This window comes from Osmia bicornis, chromosome 15, assembly GCF_907164935.1.
Source record: "Osmia bicornis bicornis chromosome 15, iOsmBic2.1, whole genome shotgun sequence".
NCBI lineage: Eukaryota > Metazoa > Arthropoda > Insecta > Hymenoptera > Megachilidae > Osmia > Osmia bicornis.
In genome coordinates, this window is record NC_060230.1 from 1698797 (window position 1) to 1722779 (window position 23983).

At 47.8% G+C, this 23983-nt stretch overlaps 4 protein-coding genes across 11 annotated transcripts in view; 1 reads left to right on the forward strand and 3 right to left on the reverse strand.

Moving 5' to 3' along the window:
• LOC114878740 (diuretic hormone class 2) overlaps window positions 1-4191 on the reverse strand; it is a 31535-nt gene extending 27344 nt beyond the window's left edge. For both annotated transcript variants that reach the window (XM_029192871.2, XM_029192870.2), the window contains exon 1: window positions 3675-4191. The gene's annotated coding sequence lies outside the window, so the exon portion shown is untranslated. The remainder of the gene's footprint in view (window positions 1-3674) is intronic.
• Window positions 4192-4626: 435 nt separating this feature from the next.
• On the forward strand, window positions 4627-6857 carry LOC114878733 (protein adenylyltransferase Fic). Of its 2 annotated transcripts, none has more exons than XM_029192856.2 (3): window positions 4627-5003; window positions 5081-5981; window positions 6053-6857. In XM_029192856.2, exons 1-3 carry the CDS (start codon window positions 4799-4801, stop codon window positions 6417-6419), a joined length of 1473 nt encoding a protein of 490 aa, XP_029048689.1. In that variant the 5' UTR covers window positions 4627-4798; the 3' UTR covers window positions 6420-6857. The 2 variants fall into 2 exon arrangements, with proteins under 2 accessions (XP_029048689.1, XP_029048691.1); XM_029192858.2 differs by having other exon boundaries at window positions 4628-5003; window positions 5099-5981.
• Window positions 6858-7315: 458 nt separating this feature from the next.
• On the reverse strand, window positions 7316-20200 carry LOC114878729 (kinesin-like protein Klp10A). Of its 5 annotated transcripts, XM_029192849.2 has the most exons (13): window positions 19477-20193; window positions 16888-16982; window positions 16711-16821; window positions 15837-15944; window positions 15039-15069; window positions 13848-14277; window positions 13209-13782; window positions 12884-13133; window positions 12670-12824; window positions 12385-12591; window positions 12131-12305; window positions 10131-10223; window positions 7316-9404 (listed from the first exon to the last, which is right to left on the reverse strand). In XM_029192849.2, exons 1-13 carry the CDS (start codon window positions 19541-19543, stop codon window positions 9253-9255), a joined length of 2448 nt encoding a protein of 815 aa, XP_029048682.1. In that variant the 5' UTR covers window positions 19544-20193; the 3' UTR covers window positions 7316-9252. The 5 variants fall into 5 exon arrangements, with proteins under 5 accessions (XP_029048682.1, XP_029048683.1, XP_029048684.1 ...); XM_029192850.2 differs by lacking the exon at window positions 10131-10223 and having other exon boundaries at window positions 19477-20192; XM_029192851.2 differs by lacking the exon at window positions 7316-9404 and having other exon boundaries at window positions 10137-10324.
• On the reverse strand, window positions 19533-23900 carry LOC114878741 (mutS protein homolog 5-like). Of its 2 annotated transcripts, XM_046288945.1 has the most exons (13): window positions 23754-23900; window positions 23527-23686; window positions 22937-23463; window positions 22689-22862; window positions 22411-22615; window positions 22136-22337; window positions 21836-22075; window positions 21630-21768; window positions 21208-21571; window positions 20935-21147; window positions 20729-20869; window positions 20606-20664; window positions 19533-20539 (listed from the first exon to the last, which is right to left on the reverse strand). In XM_046288945.1, exons 1-13 carry the CDS (start codon window positions 23852-23854, stop codon window positions 20446-20448), a joined length of 2619 nt encoding a protein of 872 aa, XP_046144901.1. In that variant the 5' UTR covers window positions 23855-23900; the 3' UTR covers window positions 19533-20445. The 2 variants fall into 2 exon arrangements, with proteins under 2 accessions (XP_046144901.1, XP_046144900.1); XM_046288944.1 differs by having other exon boundaries at window positions 20606-20869; window positions 22937-23686.
• Between the last annotated feature and the right edge of the window lie 83 nt (window positions 23901-23983).

A 23983-nucleotide genomic window follows, 5' to 3' on the forward strand; every position in this document is an offset into this window, starting at 1 on the left:
AGCGTTCATTTCGAAACTTCTGCCGATACCGACTTAGAGCTAGGAAAAACTTATCATATCGTCATCGACGCTATGGGACGAGGTGTCGAAACGACGCGAAGGCTCGTTGTCATCGGGTTTACCGTCCTCTCTCTCTCTCTCTCTGCTCGCTGTTCGGTATCGCTAAATAAAGCCGCGTTTAAATGCTTGCGACGCAGCTGCCGTGCGGGTACAATGGTACCCCTGTGTTCCCCGAGGCTCCGAGTTCTTTCAGAGGCATCGTAGCGTCTCTGGTTTTTTCGACCCACCGAGGAGGATCGTAAAGCGCCACGTGTTTGAAAAGTAGGTCATCGAAGCGAGTGACGAACGAACGAACGAGCTAGGAAACGAATTTTCATCGAGACCAACAGTCACGGAAGCGTTTCGACCGCATCGGAGTATGTAGTCGAACTCGGTTGCCTCGTGACTCCCTTTTCGCGAGGGAAACCGAGCGAGGGAACCAGGCCAGATCCGAGATTTATCTCCCCTTCGTTTCTCCAGATATCGATTCGCAGCCGTTCGCACTGCGTGCCACCCTCGTTCGCGTACTTTCTCCCCCCTTCACCCTTCAGCGTCTCGAGAAATTAATAATCTACAAGCTATAGAAAGAGAGAGAGAAAAGGGTGGTAGGTTGATCGTAACGACGACGAATGCGCGAAAACCGATGCGAGTGGTTATATTCCCGCGAGGTTATATTTATCCGATTGTGGCTTGCAGTTTTCTCGCAGTTCGCCGTCCGAACGACAAGGAACAGGAGTTTCCCCTGCGTCACCGTACACCCGATTTTCCGACCGGCTTCGGCTTTCTCGTTCCTCTTCTCCGCCCTTTCCTCAATTTTCCTCCTACCCCCGCTGCGAAGCCTCGTTAAACCGTGTACAGTCGCCTTCTGCTCTCGGAGAATCCGTTTCGTTTCCGCGGGCATGATTTTCGTACGCGCGAACGTTTCCATCGCAGGTAGACAAGCGGAGGAGGTTTGCTCGCGGCAAACGTCCGAACGAATAAAATTCAATGCTCCGCGTCCGCTGGTCCCGAAAGGACGCTCTTTCTTTTCGATTCTGGCATCGCCTCCGATCCTCGACCCTCCGCTCCTTTTCATCAGCGGACGTTTCAACCTAGAGACGACGGCAATAGGGAGAAAAAGGAGAGCAGAGGATAGACGACGGTGCACGCTTTGAATAGACCGTCTTCGCGAAGGATCTCGAGTTTCAATGGCCGTGCCACGTCCGATTTCGTGACAACCGAAAGACGTCGAAGGAGGATACGAGCGAGCGAGCGGGAGTTGTTAGGTACAAAGGAAGGGACGATTTTCGGTCGAGTACGCGGACCGATCCGAAGAAAGCCACGGGGCCCTCTTTCGTGACCCTCCTGGTGACCCTCGTCGAGGGAAAACCGGGATCGTACCGGATTCGTAAATGGTATATCGATTTATGATTTTGCGACTTGATCCGAAAACCACCTTGAGAGTCGAGGGACGAGCGAACGAACGGTATCCGCGTTCGAGGAAACGTCGCCTTTGATTCGATGACCGTGCCGCGTAGGTCTCTCACGACGACCAAGAGGAAGCGCGATATAGGAAGGGTAAAGACGCTACCGTATCTTGAGAATCGTCTATCGATAGAACGCGGAGAATGCGAAGCTTGCCAAGCTTTCCTCGTAAATCTCGACGTTTGGTCGGTCCTAACGTTTCCTCCGTTTGCCGCTTCCCGTGGGAAACGGTTCTCGACGCGATCGCGCCGCGGCGGAGGAATACTAAAAGAAACGTCCGCGATTGGGGAAGGTCGCGCGTTCGATTCGCGATAATCTTCGTTTATCGATGATGCATCGACGCGTGACGATAAGAAAAAAAACACAGGCCGCAGTTTCGGAGCAACTTTGACGGTGTCGGCGATGGAGGCGGAGGGCAGGCTCACGATAATCCACTCGATCCTCTCTCGAATTCTCCGTTACGAATAATAAACTCGCCGACAAAGTGGCCGACTATCCCGGCAGCTGAACAGGGACCGAGGATAGACGCCTTCCACGAATCGCTTTTTTCCGTTTCGACCTTCCGCGCCGTAAAAGGAGAACCGAGTTCTCGAAGAAGGACGCCGTCGACGAGGTTTACGCGCTGCCTCTGCATCGTTCTCTCGCTTTTACGGTTCTTCGGATAAATCGATTTTGCCTTTCGGGTGGTCGCGATTCGAACGCGTCAAACTTCCCCTATTCGCGAGATTCCCAGATACCTATCTCTACGAGCGCGAATTCGATGGACGTCCAATTACGATAACGCGACACCGTCTTCGATACGGAGGACCGATCGAAAATCTCCAGTCGTTCACCCGTTCCTCGCTTCGTCGCTTCTCTCTCTCTTTTCGTCTCGGGCCTGGTTTTCCGGTCGAACGAGCACGGCCATTTCGAGCGCTCCGACACTCACTGGATTCTCCCGGACCGCCTCGCCAAACCGTTCCGTTTCGTTCCGTCTTCTCTTTTCCTCGAGCGGGCAAACTTGGAATAAATCCCGCGTTAGGATCTATATGTATTACTAATTTCAATGTCGTCCCTTTCCGTGCACGCGTCGCGCGTCCGTCGTCTTTAGCCGCGGTTATCCTTTCTCTTTTCCAGCTCCGTATCGCTGAACGCGCGACCTGGCTTTACGATCACGGAACGTTGACCCGCGGCAACTGTAAGAGGCAGAAGTTGCTTCTCGGAACGACCGATAAACGAGAAGGAAACATCCGAGCCGGATCGCTCGGTGTTGTTTCGGACGTTTCGATCATAGAGTCGCGCCAAGGTTTCAGCCGAGTAGTTAAGAAAAGCAACGCGATGCGTCGCGAGGTAAAACGCGACGCGCGACGCATGGGTATTTCCGTTTAGTATCCGAGCTTTGCGATGCACTCGTCAACGTTATTCGCGAATTTTCCGCGCCCTCCGTCGCGAGAAAATTAGAGCCCGAATTAATAATAATACGCTCCGTTGAGCAACGCGACGTCGATGGTAAAAAGTTTGCGATCGAGTCGAATCGGTTTAAACCAGATGATTCGATACGGAAACGCGCAACCATGACCGAAGAAAGATCGGAAGATAACGTAACTAGAGCAGAACCGAGCGTCGATGTTACAAACGAGTCGTATCGCTCTCATTTGTCATTTCCGTTTCCTCGGCTTTTCGTTTCGTGTTCGAACCTCTCGAAGGCTTCGAATTTCAACTCGCAAAGAGACTAGCTTTTTACTTGAAAATCGAATCGTGCTAGGTTTATTTATCTATCTTCCGAGGGGAAAAAACGAAAATCAAAGGGAGAAGTTACGTCGTGTCAACGACGCCGACGCTTCTTGTATTCGTAGTTTGTTGGGAATCGATCAACCAACAGGGTAAAGTACTTCGGTAGCGCCCTCTGGTACCTACTAGCAAAACTAACTCGAATGCTTTTCGCGTTTTATCGACGCTCGCTACCACGCTTCTCGGGGATAATTTCGTTGAAAGATTTTAGAAGAATTTAGAGGATTTTAAGAGTCGAATGTTTTTGTTGGTACAGGAGCATTTACGCGCTCGATACGACGTAAAAGATTGCGCGCGAAGGTAAAGAGAAACGAACGTGCTTGCGTGTTGTTCGGGCCAACGAACAACGATGGCCTCGGTTTCAGGGTCGTTTCGGCTATTATTCGCTTGCACCGACTTACCTCGCCTTCTCTTCGTTCGCATCGTTACCCCGCCTCGTTTCTCGCCGTGTTTTGTCTTGCACTGTCTCGCCGGTTACCTAGCCATGCATCCTTTCGCCTTCTTTCGTTTCGTCTAGCCTCGACTCGGCTCGCCTTGCACACCTCTTCGCTCCTCGCCACCACGCTGCAAGCCATCGCGTACCTTTTCGTTCCCTCTTCTCCTCGCCGACTCATCGTACCATCGGTTCCGGTTGTAAGGACGCGGTTTCTTCGAATCGTAAATCTCGCTGGCATTTTTGCGATCGAAATTTTTCCGTCCAACGAACGCGTTAAGGTTGGTATCCACTGTCGTGGTTCGCGCTCGATTTGACGTTCGTGTTTTACGTTCGACGTTTACGGATGCAAGACGGTTGTTCGCGTCGAACGATTCGCCGAATGATCTACGTCGAAGGTCACTTTCCAAGGCTCGTATCGAATTACGATTGCAAATCGCAAGGAACGTTGACGTTTCCGCGTTCGTGCCACTGCAGAGAATTCTAGTCGCGCGCTCAAACTCGAGGGCGCTGCTTTCTACCTCGCAGGCGACATCTACGCGTCGCTAATGCTTCTCATGAAAACCGAATTGATTTAGGCACTTTGAACTTTTCGTTATGAACTACAGCACTTGGCAACAGCGATTCAAATGCATACAAATTGCACGACTAATCGTAAATATTTTTTAAAACTAATTTTCGGTAAGTCGATAAAAATTGACTCCTGCGCCACCTGTCGCAAAACGGCGGAAACTACTCTACAATTTACCGACCGTCGCATGTCGGTAAGTCGTAGAGTAGTTCAAAAAATTAATTTTCTACGGGGAGTTATTATTTCAATTTTGAAGCATTATTTGTATGAAAATGATAGAAACCTTATTTTTTCCTGCGTTTCTCATTAGTGGATGAGATATCAGCAACACTAGCGCTTCGACACGAAGAAGTAGGAAGGTTGGAAGGCCTGGACCAATCGAAAAGAACCACATGGTCGAGTGTCGCGTCACTTTACGTCCGTGTTCGTTGATCGAAAAAGGTAGAAACAAGTAGAACGATACCTACATCCACGGGAGTTATGTCGGGACTGGTTGATCGAAGAAAATTTCAAACGAAAGCATGTTGGTGTCGCGTGGAAACTTTGTTTACGCGTTCGACGAGAAGTCCCCGTACGTGAAGGATAATAGGAGCCAAGAGAATGCGATCAACGTTATGACGGCAAATCGGATCGTTGTGTTTCTCGTATTTGTGTCCGGTGTAGCGGTTGCTGTCATCGGCACCCTGCTGTCCCAATACATTCGAAGTGCATCCAAAGGTTTACCAGGTAATTTTTCTGATCTGTAAATTTATATAAATTGTCAGGCAGCTCGCCCTTCCCAGTCGTCTAACCTCTATCGAAAGAACCATACTCCCTTTCAGACTATGACTTTCGCCACGTATTTATTCCGTTGCCCTCGGAGGGGACGTTGGACCTGTACGATGAATCCACCTTGGGCGTAGCGTTACCCACCTCGTCCCAACTGGATCAACTGAAAATGCAAAATAACGCTAGGACCACCGCGGAGGCGTTAACGTCGTTGCACTTGGCGCTGGAGATGAAATTATCTGGAAAGCAAAAGAAAGCGGTGAAATTGTTTCAGCATGCGGTGGCACTGGCCCCTCGTCATCCAGATATCTTGAATCATTACGGAGAGTTCCTGGAACACACGCAAAACGATGTAATCAAAGCGAACGAGTATTACGTACGAGCATTGACTTACCAACCGAATCACGAGGGTGCCCTGATAAACAGTCAGAGAACAGCCCGGGTCGTGGAAGAGTTGGATCGAAGAATGCTCAGGCGTATAGACGAGAAACGAAACGCGTTGTCGGCTATACCGGATAACAACGCGGCGTTGATTCGCGCGAAAAAGGAAGCTTACTTCCAGCATATCTATCACACCGTTGGCATAGAGGGAAACACGATGAATCTGGCTCAAACCAGAGCGATCGTTGAAACGCGAACCGCGGTAGCTGGTAAGAGCATCGATGAACACAACGAAATTCTAGGTCTCGACGCCGCGATGAAGTACATAAACGCGACGCTGGTCAACCGAGTCGGATCTATTTCCATCAAAGATATACTTGAGATCCACACGCGTGTATTGGGTCACGTGGATCCCGTCCAAGGTGGCCAGTTTCGACGTACTCAGGTGTACGTCGGTGGTCACATCCCTCCTGGTCCTGGTGACATACATTATCTCATGGAGGAGTTTGCGTTGTGGTTAAACAGCGAGAGGGCTATTCGAATGCATCCTGTCAGGTGAATGAAACTTGGAAAGTAATGCCGTACCGTCGGGGTAACATTCTTATTCCATTTCATTTTGCTTTTAGGTACGCGGCTCTGGCACACTACAAATTGGTGCACATACATCCATTTTCAGACGGCAACGGAAGAACGTCTCGTTTGCTGATGAACATGATCTTAATGCAGGCTGGTTATCCGCCGGTTATCATTCACAAGCAGCATCGACACACTTATTATGAAAATCTTCAGATTGCGAATTCAGGGGATGTTCGGCCGTTCGTTAGATTCATCGCCGAGTGTACCGAGCAAACGTTGGATCTGTTCTTGTGGGCGACCAGTGAGTTTTCCAGGCAAGTTCCCGCTCTTAGCCAAGATACCCTGTTTACCGAACGGCAGGACACGATCGCTTTAGAGGATGATGGCAGCGGTGAGGACAGCTTGGACGACGACTGACACCTGTACGGGTGAATTGTCGCGGAATTTCACGCGACGTATCTTTAGTATTTTCACGACCAAAGAATTCTCTGCGCGTTGATTCGCGCAGAGAAACCCATGATCGTCGACGAGTCGACGGTACAAATATGCTTCCGTTACACAAAAGTTTCCGTTCCGCTCTATCGTACATTTTTTGTCGCGGTTAGAATAAAATGCATCGCAGAAACGCATGGACGTTACAAAATCCGATCAAAGACTGTGATCTAACGTAAGAATCTTTGTAAGTAGTATATTTAACAGGGAGGAAGACTTTTAAACGTCGGTAGATCTATCTTGCCGTAAAACTAAGTATCGCGTGTAGATAAATGCAAATCTTACTTGCTGGTCAAGTTATTTGCTACGTATAGAAGAATGTAAATACGTACACTGCTTTTAATAAATACGTTATTTTCGAAATCATCGTTCTCTTGTATTTTCTTTCGTTCACCGTTTCGGTTCGATACAAATTTTCGCAAACGTATCGGTGATTGGTACGCGTTAAACGGGCCCGCCATTTTTCTCAGCCTTTTAAATCGATCACTGCTGTTTTTTATTTATTAGGTAACAGGGCTAGAATTTTTCATCTTTTTCTCTCTTACAAGTATTTACGAACAAAGCGTAAAGTTAAGGAACGACCGTACATTACTGCCATCAAACGCGCCTCTCGTTCTCTACACTCTCCTTTACGTCATTTTCTTATATAAAAAAATATGCAACTGCATCGGCATGTTTGAACACGCGTTTAAACACAGAATAAAACGGTGGCGCGCAATTTCGTAAGCTCTTTCCCTTCGTCTCGTTACCTGACTCGACGAACCTCGTACGACCGTTTCAAATAATGGCAAGACAAAGAAAATAATTATTAAACGCACGACTTCTACGAAACTTTAATTTCTTTACTTCTAATAAAACATTATCGATGCCTCATCGGATAAAATAACGATACAGAGATGGTTCGCACCGACTGTTTAAGCGCGCGATTGATTAAAATACGTATCACGAGTGAACAGAATGCTTTGCGATTCTTAACGCTAGACGTGCAAATGCTTTGTTTTTTCCTCTCCTCTTTATACGCAATACAACCATGCGAATTTTTATCTATATATAAATACATTTCTATAAAAATCGAATCTTGTCAACAAACTTAGTCGACGATCTATCGTTTGATCTCTTGTTTCTTTCCCACGTTCGTTCTCCATTCCCATCTATTTTTAACTCCCAATCTTTCAGCGGTTACAAAGCCCGTCCTCTTTCTGTCCGTGGAACACGGTCCGTTCGATACCGCACTTTCGTAAAAATTAAAAAAAAAAAAAAACAAAAATAAATTGAAATCAAACGGGAGAAAAAGAAAAATCGTCGCTATATCGATTACAAAATCACGAGGGGAAAAAAAAAAGATACAAGGGGAGAGCATATAAAAGAATATCTAAAACGATTAGCAATAGAATCTAAAAAAAAAAAATATATATATCTTAACATTTTTGTTCTGTTTGACCGGCTACGACTACAGTGTCGAACTCGGATGGGATTTGGTTTATCGAGGACACACCGGGAACGTATAAAATAGTACCGCTCTACGAGGATTCTCTTTGACAGTGATTTTCTCCGTCGTACGTAGCAGATCCCCCTCAGATTATAGGAACGTTGGGATCGTCGATCGCAAAGTGCCAGCCTATTCTCTTCGATCCAATGACACAAATGATCCGTTGCACGATAAAATTGAAAAAAAAAGACGTGTCAAAAGATTACGATTAACCGGGTACATTTGAATCTCATCGAATATCGCGCCGCGCGACTAACCATCTTCACGCAGGCAGCCGATTGGCTGTAACCCCTCCTCCGAGTTCTCCCCGCCAATCGGCTGCCGGCGTGAAGATGGTCAGAGTCGCGCGCAGCGATAGATTCGACGAGGACTTCAAATACAAATTTCGGCGCGCAAGATTCGACAGACGCGCACTGCGATTTCTCATTGTTCAATTTTATTCGGAACCTTCGGAGGGAAGGAGTACTCTTCGCACCTTGTACATTTATCACCGGTACAGCGAACAGAAAAAGAGTTTCGATGGAAAGATTTTTAAAGGTGATACCTTTCTACCGCGTATTTTCCTCCATTGTTATCTCGCACGCACGCGACACACGCACACAAGCACACACCGATACACACACATTATATAGAGAGAGAAGGCGTGCGGCGCCATTAACATACGTATACATTTACACGCGTTTACCTACGCGATACGTAAGAAGAAGGTAAAAAGAAAAAAAAATGTACGTAGGTGCGGTAAACGGTTCGCGCTTGGCTCTTTCCAAAGCGATTCGGTTGCCTTTCGAACGGACGAAGCGTGAAGCGTTTACGATGATGTTTGGCAGCGATTCGAGAGGAGAGGCGCCGCGCGATGCTCGATTTTATTCGAGGGTGCCGCTACCACGGAGAAACGGAACGTTTCGATTAATTGCATAAAAAGGGGAAAACGGAGAATAAAGGAGGAGAAGGATGAATGGACGGTAATCGCGCGGCACCTGATCACCTGGAGTTACACTCGGTTTATCTCTCCGTGTTCTCGAGGAGAAGGAAGAGAGCGGAGGATGAAGCCAGAGGTGGTGGGCGTTTTACTTTTGATATTAAAATGGACCTCGTGATTTTGCTCTACTCCTCTCTCATCCCGCTACAATAAAAGGCAAATACTCTCTCGTCCGTCTCCTCCTTCCCTCCTTCGTCTCCGTCCTTGTTAAGCTCGTACGCTCTCTCTCGCAATCTCGTGATGTTTAGCGCTTCTGTATCTCGATTTCGTAAAAAGGATATTATCTGGGCTTAATTGTACCGCAAATTACGGGTTCGCGTCATCTTCTGGCTGATCTGTTCCTCTTGCAACAGCTGACCACGAAATTGACTGACCTGATCGATCGCGGAGTTCAAGGTGTCGCGTTGTTGCACGAGTAGCTGTTCCCACTTTTGGGCATACGCTGCAACAAACAACAGATTTGTCAGTAGTCGGCTCGCTCTCGCTAGCCTTGCATCGCGACGCTGGTGAGCGAGAGGAAAAAAAATATTAAAAAAAAGAGTCTTGCGGTGAGTTTGCGTGAGGTAGAAGCGAATTGGTATGAGTTGGCGCCGTCGTATCCGTTCCGTTTCGTTTTCAAAATTCTTTTTCGTGACTCGAGAGGCTGGAACGCGCCAGTTATCCTCCTCCTCGACCTTCCAAAGTTGATCGAGCCGAAAGCTAAACGAGTTTCTGACCATTCGAAAAAGGAATATCTGCTCGGCCGATGCGTAAGGGGAACAATGTCGTTAGTTAGATCGAGAATCCATAAAAATAATATGTATTTTATTAACAATTCAATTCGTGTACATGAACAGAAAATAAAATAACTGCGCTGAAACGTTCTCGCCTATGGAGGAAAGCAAGAGGTAGAGAAGGGTTTCGAGTTTTCGTCAATTCGCGACGATTTTCTTTTTCTAATATATATTAATATAAAATCGATGCCATCAAAGTTTCAGGGGATTCGAGTGAAAAAGCATTATGCGACCCAAGGATTTCATTAGCGTAAATGTAGATGCGATTTTTGATGATGCTACTTGTTCAAGGATCGTAAACCGTGAACGAGTAAATTAGCGAGTATCTCTGGTGGGGTATTAAAGGGTGGTAAAGCAGTATTTTGACATGATTGCGAATCGAATGATTGTCGTACCGTCGGAAAATTGTTTTCTCTCTATCAGACGTCTACGCAACGAGAACCTCCTCAGGCAGGACGACTCAAACTTAGCTCTTTTCCGTCTCAAATCTGCAACGGTTTGTGACGTTACGTTCATACGTGTCGTTGTTGTGTTCTTTGTTGTTGTTGTAGAAGCTGTCGATGTTCGCACTGCATCCTTTTTACGGCTGCTACAAAGCAATGAGTTTTTTTTTCGCGCGATAGGCGCGCACCACGATTACGCGAAAACCTTGTTTCTTGTTCCTTCGTGTTCCGTAATGTCGGACACTTCTGTTCGTAGGGTCTCCGAATTCAACTCTTCGTCGATTCTGATCGTGGATCGAGACGATTATCGAAGGGTGAGTGTACGCGACGCGAGTAAAAGAAATAAAAAATATGTCTCTTGACGAGTATGGAATGTACGCGATACTTAACTTCTAAAATCGATTCTAAAATTCTGAACGACCGCGAGAGGGTAAAAAAAGCACTCTGCAAACATTTATCGATGCTGCGATGTTCTTTCAACGTAAACGAAGAACGCCACGTAGAGGGTGGGCAAGAAGGAAAACAGGATGAGATTTCTAACTAGCGAAAGCAATAAATTGCAAAGTCTGAAGGATGCTGATCTGTCAATGGGGGAGCAGCGTTCGAGGAAATAGGAGGACGCTTTATCACGTTTGATCACGCTGTTTCGTCGTTCCTCCGATGCACGAGCCTTCCGAGTTGATTTCAGCGCCGTGTCGGTTTCGCCTCTGCGACCGTTACGTTTTGCGTTCTCGTTACTTTCGCTGCTCTCCTCGTCCATGTTTAAATCGTTATAGTGAGACAGTTTCGTTTTCTTCGTAGCCTTTTGCTCGTCGAAAGCGTCAAAGTTGTAATTGTAATTCGGATCGGACGTGGTTCCAAAGGAACGATATTTTTTCACGCGATCGTTGAACGTCCCGGACCAATGGTACTTTTGAGCTTTCTTTTTCTTAACGACCGACCATTTGAATCGTGGCGCGGGATTAGGCATGGTCGCGTTTGCGTTGAAACGGTTCCTTCTTGAAACGCGGTCGAGGCTCGAGGCTCGTTCGTTTCGGTGCTCGACGAGTTCGTTGAACGACGATTCGCAGTCGGAATCGCAGCAGGAGCTAGCGTCGCTTCTGCGCTCGATCTCGTCCTTCCAAGGAGACGCGAAGGAAGCTTTACTGGCCACGTGGAAGCTCCTGCTCGCGAGGCGGAAGCACGAGTCACCGGCCGATGCGACCTCGATATCGTCCATCCTCGCCACCGTTCTATTTAACGTCCTCGTCGCTCTCCTTGTCCCGATGTCCTCTCCATTCCGTATAAACGGCTCGCTTGCGTATGCCTTATCTTTACCGCGCGAATCTGTTGCAAAATTTCCATACACACAAATGATGCACCGCTTCCTACTCTAAACCCGCTCGCCTCTGCTTTCCGATTCGTCTCTTGTATCGCTAGAAGTTTCCGGCTTACGGAGCTACGATCGTCGCGCAACCTTTGCAACGGACTAGAGGCAGAGAGCGAAAGTATCGCGTCCGGTTTAGTAATCGAGAAGGAATAGAATGAAAAAGAAAAAGAAAAAATAAATAGATGAGAGCAAAAACCGATTGCACGCCGCGGTAAAAACGTACGGACGAGTATCGAAACAGTTGCGTAGTATGCATGCGAACAGAGGGGTGAAAGTTTCGTGCCGGAGCTAGTCGGAAGTTACGAGATCTCACAAAGTGGGAACGAAACAAGGTAACAAGAAGCATACGTTTATCTGTAGGTGCGCGTTCACGCATACGCTAAGCAGAAAGAGTTGCTTGCAAACAAACGATATATAAATATATAAATATGTACACACAGCAGACATGTACACGTCCACATATACGGGGTGTCCCAAAAAGTACGTACAATCCGAAAACTGTACACTCTCCGATCGTCCAAATCTACAGTTCTACAATTGTACATTGCTTTTGGGATATCCTGTATACGTTCGACAGTCTTACCTTCTTGGTCATAATCTACTTCGTGCGTCGCGCTAAACACACTGTGCGCGTCATTGAGGAATCTGGTAGTATTGTCCATGACCATTTTGTGCGTGTCCAGAACTTCCTCCTCCAGCAATTGCAGCGCGGATACTGCCTCGTGGAAGGTATAAAGATCTTGCGAAATTTCACCCTCCTGGGGTAAAATGAACAACGTGGTGAACGAGGTAAATTTCAGACAAAAAAAAAAGTAAACGAGATGGACGCGAACTTACGTTCAACGACCTAAGCTGCGCCAAATCGCTGTCCGATAGAACGCTGTTGTTCGACTGCTCTTCGATCTTCAATCCTCGATCGTCGTCTGTCGGTGATACCTTCACTTCCGTTGGATCTGTCGCGGCTAATTCCTTCACTCGATCCGCGTATCTGAGGGTGTTCAGCGAGTGCTCGCAGGAGCTCATTCCCGGGCTAATCATCGCAATCTGTGAACACGTCGATAATTGCTTTTATCGCTTCACCTTCCCTTGCTCGCGAAATGAAACCTGGCAAGAATCAATTACCATGCAAGTTTTGGATTTTTCACCGATAAAACTATCCCTCAGCACTTGGGTCAATTTGCTCGCCCTGAATGGTAAATGGGTACCCTTGCGACTCAACGCGCGAATGCACTCCTTCAACGCCAGTAACGATTTGTTGATTTCGGCTCCTTCCATTCCTGTCAGAAGTAAGAAACGCGTTACGAGGTTTTCACGCAAAATTCTCTGTAAAACTTACGAGTTTGCCTGTTGGCGGACGAGGTGTCGGCTCCCCGCTCGTTGCCGGCAAGATCGATCAAAGAAAACTTTCCGTGAACTTTGTGCGTGCCCGGTGTACGGGCTATGATCTGAAAGACCGCGTGCGATCGCGAGGAGTTGGAGTTTGCGCTGGTCTGTCCGCTCGTTCTGGCACTGTTTCCGTGTTGGATCAGCTTCAGCACTTCGTCGCAAGTCTCGACAACCTTCTCCGTCAATCCTACTATTTGCACCTACAATGCAACAGTGAATTTTTAACAAGGGCGAACTATAAAACACGTGAGATTAAGATAATAAATACGGCATACTTGTTGTTTGCCATCCTCCAACACTCTGAGCTTCTCTTTGTCCGCCAGGAGATCGAACACCTTGCCGGAATATATTTCGAAGAAGCTGGCGGAGACGACTAAATTCAATGGACGATACTTGGCCAATTTCAGACACTTGAACACGTCTTTGGCGACCATCGCGTATATACCCTTTTTACAGTCCTGCGTTTTCCCGTTGAAATCGCCGCCCATCGTGTGCGTTTTCCCGCTACCGGTCTGACCGTACGCGAAACACGTGGCCATTCCGCCCTCGAATATGGTCTGAACCAAAGGTTTCGCGGTGTACTTGTAGACGATCTCGTTGTTGCAGGTCTCGTCGAACGCGTAATCGAATCGAAAGATTTGGTTCTCCAAGTATTTGGTTAGATCGACTTTCGCCTTTGGCTCGTGAACCACCATCTGATCCTTGCTGGGCACGCTGATCACGTCCACTTCTTTGCGCGTCATTTCTTTCTTGTTCAACGGACGTTTCCTAACGCACACCGTGATCTGATGGTCCTCCACGGTGTCCGTGTCCCTAAGGGGTCTGAACTCGATGCTGTTTTGGTATTCTCTGCGAAGGAAAAAGGGACGTGTGAATATGGCGAAGATAAAACGAGACAGACTATCGACACTGACCTTATCATGGCGAGAAATTCCCAATTTGGATTTCCTGGGTCCAAATTCATGAGAGCTTCCTTTTCTTCCTTCAGTTCCGCTTGCCTCTGTCTCCTCTCCTCTCTGTTCTTCTTCAACCTCTCCACTTCTTTCACGACGTTCGATCTTCTACCTCGACCATTCTCGACCTGGGTTTGCTGCTGCTGCTGTTGTTGTTGCTGCTGTTGCTGAGACTGTATCTGCTGTTGTTGTAGCTGCTTTTGCTTAGCCAAGGCGGTGGTGGTCACGTTGAAAGGGACAGTCTGCGTGGTGGGTGTCGGTGGTATGTTCTCCACTTCTCGGCGGCTAGTTAATCCTGTCACGGAATCACCGTGTCCGTTCAAGGGGGGAGCTGGTGATATTATGTTGGTGGGTCGACCCGATTGTCGGGGCAATTGCCGATTCGAGCCAGCTGAAAACGATACACAGATCAGTCGCGTGATCTTCGGTGAAATTCAATTTATACCGAAATGATCGTAACGAGAGAGGGTGAAAGATCGAATTCGATACGAGTCGCGTGGTTACCGTGTTCGAGCTGCTCCGAGAACGCTCGAACGTTCAGATCGTCCGTCGTGTTTTCGTCGTCGGCGTCGTTTATCTTATTTTTCCTTCCAAAGCAGTAGCCAAACGGATCGAACCTCATGGCTCAAGGAGCGCTTGCACGCCACCGGCTTTCCTCTTCGATCGATTTCCAGCGAGGCGAAGGTTAGACGCGAGGCCGATCGTGCGAAACAGGAAGCGGAAAAGGAAAACGACGGAGCCAAGGAGCTAGGCGATAAAAACAAGGATAAAGGAGGAGGAGGAAGAAGAAGAAGAAGAAGAAGAAGAAGAAATATTTGAAAGTTAAAAGGCGCGGCGTGGATGAGGCCGGCGTACTCGGTTAAACGATCCGTTCATCGTTCGTCGAGGTCCTTGCCCTTGTGTGTCTTTGCATACGACGGCGCAGCAGCGTCGACGATACGATAGTCGGCGATAGTCTGCGACAGCCAGCTGCGGACGTTAGCACGCCACGTAGTAACGGCACACGAGCGACGATAGCCGGCGCACACCTTCGCCAGCTGGAAAATCGATTTATTCCACGTTCGCGTACGTGGCCGCGAAATGTCCCACGCGATTCGTACTCGATCGCCACTTTATTCTCTCTGTTCGACTACGTTACCCTACGGTACGTACCTTTTACCGGGATCGATGGCTTGGTAGAATGCTGGAAAAAAGAAACAGAGAAAACGTATCGTAATGTTCTGCTTGAAATAAAGTAAGGCAGGGGTGGTGGTCATCAAACTTTTCGAGAAACGGGCCGGATTGAAAAATATTCTTATTGAAATCCTATTAGAACATTAATTTATATTACACGTGTAAACAAATATAGAATGCAAAGCCAAGACATTTTATTATTATGAATTATTAATATTTCTTATATAAAATATTTATAAATAAAAGGAGAGCCGGATCCGGCCCGCGGGCCGTAGTTTGATGGCCGCTGAAGTAAGGGGAAAGAAAAGAAATACACGCGTGAATTAAATTCGTACGATAAGCGTCCGACTGTCCGACGGTGCGAAAAAAATAAAGCGATTAAAACGTTTCGTTGGTTGGCGGGAAATCAACGAAACCGTGAAGAAATTCACACTTTGAAGGCTGAATCGAAAGAACGTTGTTTCGTCGCGTAACAGGGTAACTCTCGATGATAAGATCGGTAAGGTGAGCGTTATCGAACGTAAATGAAGAAATAGAAAAAGAAACGACTGGTGGAAAGCGGATCGCGGTTGTGAAATAAAAGAGAAGCGCGTTGGCGAGGGGTGAAACGACGATGGATAAGATTTCAAGTAAAACGGGAAAGGTTCTAAGGAAGTTAGAATCAATGGCTGGAACGTGGTAAAGTGGCATGAAAGTGCGAGGAGCAAAGAGACAAGCAGGGAGAGGAATAAAGAAATGGGATGGAGGATTTACCGAAAGAGCAGAAACGACTCGTACAGGAAGCGTTGCGGATGCGAGGCCGTTTCTTGCGGGGTGCCGTCCAAGGGAGCCCTCCTCTTGGTTTTCCGACTCGTCTACCCCCTCGTCCTCTTCGCCCGACGAATCCTACGTTTTCGATAACGCGTCAAAGCGAAAAAGTACTCGCGATAGCTCGGACCGTTCGATCGAGTTCGAGGCAAAAGATGATCGAAGAGAAAAGAGATTTTCAACGAGGGGATCGACGAGCGCGAGCAGGCAGCGATCGTCGGATATCGCGACGATGAGACGACGATGCGAGGTGTCGTATTGGGATTCGATCGGTTTCGAACGGGAAGCCGAGATCGTTGACGATCCATGCGTCGACCCAAATCCGTGATAATGAGAGCAGCGTCCATGGAGGAAAAAATGTCATCGTGTTAGTAGCGGGAACGACGAAGCGACGTTGATCGTCGTTGCTCGATCGGTGATAACCGGTAAAGGTAAAACTTCGTTTTGGGGTACCAAAAATTAGCGGTTCAAAAATATCAAATCTTATAGTTTTCAACCTAAAATATTCAAAAATACAAATGAAAAGTTTCGTAAACCAATGGTTTCCTAAACTTTTTACTTGCATTTTCGAATGTGTTTCAAGTCGAAAACTAAAGATTTGATATTCTTTAACCAAAAATTTGTTGTCCCATAAGCCGAAGTGCAGTCCTGGTAACATTTAAAACCGCGTAACACCGAACGAGTAACCAAATGGATGACAGGATTACGCGACGACGATCTATTCAATGCGGTACGAAACACCGTTCGAAGTAGATATGTATTTCTTTCGCATCGACGAGTATGCGTCGAGCAGAGCAACGAACAAGATTACTCTACGATCGTCGTTTCGTTGGACGATACGTACCCTCGCCGCTCTGGAAGCCATCAACACGTGGTTGTTGATCGGAGCAGGTGGTCCCATGGTTTTCTGATTGGTGAGGTCGGGATTCAACGCGAGGATCGCATCGATTTCCACCTAAAACAGATACCAACACCCCTCGTTATCCTTCTAATCGATTCTAATCGTTCTTCGTCAACTTACCTCTTTCCCTTTGGTCTCTCCTCTCTCGAACCATTCTACGGTGACTGTGCGTTGTTCCCAATTAACGCCAGAGACCACCGCGGAGTGGACGCGACCTGAAACAATCGCGACACGCTTATCCTACCAGCCTCTTGGTTACTCAACTTCGCTGACAATCAGCAAAGCGTTCAACCATTTCTCTTTCTTTTCTCGGGTGCAAGAATAGGAGCGCCGTTCTTCTCTTTTCCCTTTACCATTGGAATTTGAAAAAGAAATGCGCGTCGAGGTCTGACGACGTCGGACATGCACAATTGAATCGAATCGAATGGAATAGGATAGAATAAGACGCGAGATCGAGTTGAAATGTTTGCGTCCGCGCTTCTTTTGTCGTGGTACACCTACGCGGCGTTGTTACGCGTGTAATCAAAGTCGAACCAATTACGGCAGTCACCGACTCGAAAACGTTACACTTCGAGTGATAAATTTGACAATTTTGATTAAGAAACAACGGGCAAATGGCAATTTGATAGACAATCCCTGTAAAGAGATAACAGAGGGTTGTCTATTCGTTTATGGCGCACATGGTGGATCAGAAACGAGGAATCGCGGAGAAACGTGTTCGTGGATGACGTAAGAACGGATAAAAGGTAAGGTTCGGCGAGGTAAGAATCTCGCGACGAGCCTCCTTATAAGGACCCAGCGCCCACGTGCGAGTCGCGAACGCGAGTGTAGCTCGGCTTTCGATTTCGGGCAAGGTCTTTCCTCGACGAGTACGCGACGTTCTGCAAAGCGAAACTAACCGATTCGAATTTTTCCAAATTTTCCGTACATGCGTTGTTGCACGCGAAACGCGTAGCTTCGCTGCTGGAACTAGGGATGTTCGATTCTTTAGATCATCAATTATTATCAAATTCAGAAATGATCTTCGCTATCATATAAAGTAGGTCTTCTACCTTTTGCTTAAAAAAATGAAGAGTTGAAAACTGAAATTAAAAAACTAAAAATTAAAAAAATTTTTTTGAAGATTAAAGTTTTCCATCTAGAAATGACTTCAGCTAATTGTTGCAAATGATTTTTATCCAGCTAGATTCGCGGTCTGGCCCAGTGTGTCGGGCGGCGTGTCGCCAAGTCGGCCACTTGTTGCGTTCCCAGCTCGAACAATGCGTTGCAGCGACGACCACGCACTCGTTCCGATCGCTCGTATTAATTCGTAATCCGTCTCGGACGAGGCTGCTATTTTTCTCGCGAACAACCGAATCAACCTCGAAAGCGAGCGTGAAGGTGCTCGATCACGAGGTTAGTCTAATTACGTGGAAGAGGCGAGGTATCGAGGATAATCGGATTCTGTTCGGTAATCGATCCGCACCGCTGAAAACGGCGAGAAGGCAGCTAGACAACGACGAAAGGGATGCGAGGAGGCTCGAAATTCGTACGCCTGGTGTACACCTATTTATATGGACGGCTGCAGCAAGCTATAAATATTATTAGCGTGTTTCGAGATTGGGTTAGCGATCCGCTTTCTTCCCGCGACCGTGCGGGCGCTTTTCCAACAACGCTACCAAGTAATTGCGAACGATTTTCCCGATCGATCGCAACCTCGAGGCCGGATTACCGAGCACCGTCGTCCACCTCTGACCGGTTGCTGCCTCTCCTTTCTCGGCGAGTGCTCTGAGTCATGGAGTTTCAACGAGAATTCGCGACCGATCGGTGAAACGACGGTCGTCGATCGTTGGCGGGGTTCTTTCCACCGATTCGTAAATTGGCCATGAAATGCACGCGCCTACCATACGCGTGCTGTTTTACTCGAACGCCCCGGAGGGGAGACGGCTGCGTTTCGTGCGTGACATTCAGAGCGCGTAAGAAGAACGCGATTAATGACTCGAAGAGGATACCTGGCGACGCTGATTTTTCCTCCTGTTTCGGTTGCACGCGTTGCGAACAAAGTTCCACGCGGTGAAAGGATATCCGTTGCACGCGACCGAGGGAAACGATCGCGAACCAGCTGGAACACCGGCTTCGTTGGATTTTCAATTCGGCCACGAAACGCGCCGCGCAAAATTGAAAAAGAAAAGAAAAGAAAAGAAAAAAAAACGGTAAACGAAATAAAAATGGCGTAAACACGTTTCGCGGTCGTAGCGCAAGGGCGAGTATTTGTACACAGACGCCGCAGGTGTACGTATCACCGATCGACGGTTATTATCGGCATTATCGCGAACCCCTCGAATCGTGATAGTTTTCAATCGCGAGGATACGATGCGTAATCCCCGCGGGGAGGATCGGTCGGTAGGTCGAGTGGTCGCGTTGCACCGCGATGCATCGAACGAGGTTAGGTTGGAATCTGGCAACGAACGTTGAACACGCCGGGAAGGTGCGAAGCGTCGCGTTAGAAGGGAAAAACCGGACGACTATTCGCGGAATATTAGGGGAGAATGCGACCATCTGGTCGACGAGGTGCCGAACGATAACGAAATACACGAGCATGTCGCGGTCGTCGTCGGATCCCTCGTCGACCGTTGTTGGCACCGACCCACCTTCCGAGAAACCTTCGACCGATCGACCGTTTGAAAACTGCTAAAAATACGTTTGGCTGGGATGATCGTTACTACTCACCGTCCGTTCTCTTGATGTTTATGCTGTAGCCGGTCTCGATGTTGCACATGCCGTGGTCCATGGTCATTTAGTCGTATTCTCGCGCCGTAGCCAGGACCGTGAAACAGCCGGTTCTTCACCGGATCGAGCGTCGACGATATTCGTGGTTAACGCGAACGAGAAACGTAACGATTCACTCGGAGAAGCCTTACTCACGGTACGGTCCTAGTTCGCGAGACTTCGGAATCCGACCGTTGACAGTTACGAGCTGGGGTTCGCGTTCAAAATCACGCGGCGGTGCGTTCGTCTTCCCCGCCGTGGTACTTTTCCCTTCCCGTCACCGGTTTGCCGTTGCTCTATTTTCTTTGTACGCCTTCTCGTTCCTGTACTACCGCTGACGTTCCTCCTCCTCCTCCAGCTCGTTATCGTCGTCGACGTCGTCGTCGTGATCGTCGTCGTCGCAGTCGCTGTCGCAGTCGCAGTCTCGTTCTCGTTATTCGCCGCCTCTGGTCGTTGTATATTTTCGCGTCAGGGACGTCACCGATCGTCCAAGGCACGCCCGTTTCGCGAATTCAACATAAAACGATACGTCGCGTATCACCCGCGACAACACGCTCTTTTTTCGCCAATTTATACGCACGCCGAAACGATTATGCCACGACTCGAACTTACATCCGGAGATTCGTCGAATTTTTACGAACAAGACGTTTCCGGGATTTTGTGCCGGGATACTGCCAGTGTCCGTTATTGACAACGGAAAGACTGCGAGCGCCAACTTTCGGTCGACCGCGATCGACGCGACATCTGTCAAACGTCGCGTTCTTCCTTTCTAAATCCTGCATCCTCCTCCCATCTATCGGACGTTTAACGAATCAATCTGACCCCTACCGATTGTTTTTTTTATTTTTTTTTTATTTGTAAATTATGCGGCAAAGAAGGAAACGCGTAGAATTGTATTCTTTAAACGTAGTTAAAAGTAGGTACTTGACATTATTTCGGATGTACGGCTTGCCGTACCAACGATTTCACCTCGTCTAAATCTAAGTCTGTGCTCGATTCGAACAGTTCCACGATACGCTTTACCCTGAAATCAAAATTTCGCTCTCAATTCCGAAGGACACGCTTGCAATTTTTATAGCAATTATCTTACGTTTCGAAGCGTTGATCGACCGGGGATGGTAACGTGTCCTGCTTGATCTTCTCGTACACCTGCAACGAATTCAATCGCACGACTTGAAAAATAAGTAGAGCGGGAAACAATGGAATTACATACCTCGAGGCTTCGCTTTACGACCTTTTCGTCCAATTCCGCGACTCTCGCGGCAGAATGCGCGAAGCTGCGCTGGCTACTTCCGTTGGTTAACCGATAAAGAAAGGCCAAACTGTCGTCCTCGTTCAATGTGTATTCAAAGGTCTACGCATAAGGGAAATCGCGCAGCTGCTTTGAATAGTTTTCCCGGAAATGTTTGCTTCGTTTACCTGAACCTGGATCAATGATGTTCGGGGAAGCAACGCGAGTACGCCGTGTGCGTGCGTCGTGGCAAACACGTGGGGACAATCGGCGCCTTTTTCCGCAAACTCGTTCAGCACGGCCGCGACCAGCGACGATCCACTAATTTCCGACGTATTCCTGTCCAATTCGTCCGTTATCACGAGGGACTTGCTTGTAGATGCGCGAAGAGCAACGTTGATCTGAAACCAAGCCATTTTTTCGTTCATCTTCAATCTATAAACAAGTCACCTGTATTTTACCTGTCGAAGATTTTGCAGGAACGAGCTAGCGTTCAAGCCGATGCTCTCCGTGTAAGACAGCTGAGTCGAGATACGATCGATCGTGCCGATGGTGGCCGATTTGGCTGGCACGTAAGAGCCTATGTGCGCCATGAATAACAAGAGCCCTACCTGTTTCAGATACACGCTCTTGCCGCACGAATTCGGCCCTGTTATGACTTTGATCAAACTCTTCCCGTTTCCCGAATGGATATCATTCGGCGCGAAGGTGCAATCGCACTCCAACAACGGGTGTCGTCCCTCTACTACCTCCAATATCTTTGAGTCGATTAAAATCGGTCTCACGTAATTGTAATCGCGCGCCACTTTGTGGAACGCGATCAACCTGTAATGGTAATTTCTTAATCGTTGCTTCTTCGAAACTTTATTTTGCGTATACGTACGTGTCCAGTTCGGCGCACAATTGAATCGAGCGCAAGATCGACCCGGTATGTTTCTTTACATATCGCACCAACTTTTGTATGATATGATTTTGTCGCATGGCGATCTTCAGAAAGATATCGCCCACCGTTTCGTCCAGCTCTGAAACGACGATGCAAAAGAATTCTCGTTATTGTAAAAAGGAAATTACGTTTCGTTTCCTGCAAACCTTTGGCCGAAGAGCTTTTGTAATACCGCACGTCGTTGATGGTGAATTTGAATTCCAAATCGGTGAAGAGAACGTCGTCGTCCGGTGGAGTCGGATTCCACTTGTTTATCGCCAGCACGTAACCGATATTTGGCAAGTATAGCATGTTGCAGCCTTCGACCGAAGGAGGAAGATGTTCCCGCATGTCTTTCTCTGCCATCCGGGTGAGCACCTCGGGCAAAGTGCGTCGTACGTGATTCACTAAAAAGGAGAAAAGAAAATGACGAAGAAATGGAAAGATGGAAAAGCATTTCTACCCACGTTCGTCCAGCAAAGGATCGACGTTCGGTTTCACCACGAGTTTCCCTTCTCGCCTGCTCTCGCCGAAATCCACTATGTACTCGATAAAGTACTTGACGTATTGCATCTCGGTAGTGACGCTCTCAGCGATTCGCTTGAACGTTGGAATCTTTTCGGCGTGATCCTCGCATATGTCGCCGATGCAAATTACGTGTGATACGGTCTGAAAGAGAACGAAGTAGTAAATCGTTGCCTCGTCCCTTTGATAAGCAACCGTTCCGCCACGAGAAACGAACCTTGTGCAATTTATACCAATTGGAGGCTTTCGCTTGAGGCCCGGAACAACAGGCGAGTATAGCGTTGGTCAAACGGTACACGTGCCTCAAGCAACTCGACAGGTTCTCCATGAAGTTTTGGTTGTTAAGGTCCAAGAAGAATTCGATCGCGTTCAATCTCTCCTCCAACACGTCCAAGTTCCGCGTCGGATGATGCAGCGCTTTCCTGTTGACGATTCGATTACCTTACCATACAGATACACCGACTTGATCGGTGGCTGAGGAAATAAAGGATTTACCACAGAAACTGCACTCCTGGTTGAGAGAGACAATAACGACTGAGCAGGGTGAACAGGCTCGCGCCTCTCGTTTTCGAGTCCGTTTTTCCAAACTTGAACAGACTTGGATGATCCTTGGCTCGCACGATGTTCAACGCTTCGTAGGTGTCTTCGTCTATCGCGACCAGGTCTTGACTTTGTTCGAGGAAATAGTAAGAGGTAAGATCGTGAGCAATGTAGGATAGATGGTAACAGAAAGGATTGCTTACAGGGTAATGAAATTAAGCGAGACGAAGGACGGTCTTCCGGATGGAACTAAGGCGATATCGTTCCAGTGTTTGTCGATGAACAACAACAGCGAACCCAGCGCGTGAATCATGGTGCAACATTTAAAATTGAGTATAGTGTTCAAGAAAGTCAGCCTGTCCGCGATACTCGCCTCCTTAGGTTCGGATTCCAGCCGCAAACAACGCACTCTCTGTGAGCATCGCTCGTAATTGTGCTCTTTCCTGCACATTACCTTCAATTCCGCGGTGCGCCTCGAGTCGTAGGAACTCAACGAAGCTTGGTTCGGTGTATCCCCTGTTATCATCTCTTTCAGAGCGACGATGAACGCACCAGCCACACCGGCGTACGTGAGTACGTAACGTGGCATACACTGCCTGTACAAAGCTTTCATCGCGTCGAAACACTCGACGTCGTCCGTCGTATCCTCCATCACGAACAATTCGGACGTGAGAACATTGTAATACGCGGCACCCAACCGATTCTTGTTCCAAATTATCGATAAAATGATCTGCGAAACGAACGAGCACCAACATACCGTGCGATCTAGTGAAAATTCAATTTCTCTACAAACCTCGTCTTCGTCTTCGTAAATACCCGTCTCTATTAATCTGGGTTTGTTAACATTATCGTTGATGCCTTTCGATTGTAATTGAATCGGAATATCAATTCCCTGCAACGAACTGTCTTCGTCGTCGCTGCTGTTGGACAACAATGACTCGAATTCGCTGCGTCTATAGATACGAAGGAATAAAGAGAAAGAAAGAAATGAAGAAAAAAGGAAAGAAAATGGTTTGTTACATTGCTGGAATCGATGGTATGGCTCGACGAATCCTAGAAGATCCATCGGTCGATGAAGTAGAAGCGATAACACCGGCAACGACAATGTTCGTATCCGCCATTTTGCTGGAATAATGCGACGCCAAACGCGGGAGACTACGCGCATGCGCGGAGTCTGCGCAGCCGTATGCGCAGAGTCTGCGCAGACGTGTGCGCAGAAGCAAAGTGAAATATTTAAATTTAAAAGAAAG

What these genes read in the sequence shown, in the direction of transcription:
- LOC114878741 (XM_046288944.1), bottom strand. Translation starts at nt 23,854, where the DNA reads ATGGCGGATACGAACATTGTCGTTGCCGGTGTTATCGCTTCTACTTCA. An exon ending in CGATCCTTTGCTGGACGAAC is followed by an intron (nt 22,076 to 22,135) that starts GTGGGTAGAAAT and finishes TCTCCTTTTTAG; the next exon opens with TGAATCACGTACGACGCACT. An exon ending in TTGTGCGCCGAACTGGACAC is followed by an intron (nt 21,572 to 21,629) that starts GTACGTATACGC and finishes TTACCATTACAG; the next exon opens with GTTGATCGCGTTCCACAAAG.
- LOC114878729 (XM_029192846.2), bottom strand. Translation starts at nt 19,543, where the DNA reads ATGACCATGGACCACGGCATGTGCAACATCGAGACCGGCTACAGCATA. An exon ending in AAACATCAAGAGAACGGACG is followed by an intron (nt 16,983 to 19,476) that starts GTGAGTAGTAAC and finishes CGATTGTTTCAG; the next exon opens with GTCGCGTCCACTCCGCGGTG. An exon ending in GTCCGCCAACAGGCAAACTC is followed by an intron (nt 12,825 to 12,883) that starts GTAAGTTTTACA and finishes TACTTCTGACAG; the next exon opens with GAATGGAAGGAGCCGAAATC.
- LOC114878733 (XM_029192856.2), top strand. Translation starts at nt 4,799, where the DNA reads ATGTTGGTGTCGCGTGGAAACTTTGTTTACGCGTTCGACGAGAAGTCC. An exon ending in TGCATCCAAAGGTTTACCAG is followed by an intron (nt 5,004 to 5,080) that starts GTAATTTTTCTG and finishes CTCTATCGAAAG; the next exon opens with AACCATACTCCCTTTCAGAC. An exon ending in ATTCGAATGCATCCTGTCAG is followed by an intron (nt 5,982 to 6,052) that starts GTGAATGAAACT and finishes TTTTGCTTTTAG; the next exon opens with GTACGCGGCTCTGGCACACT.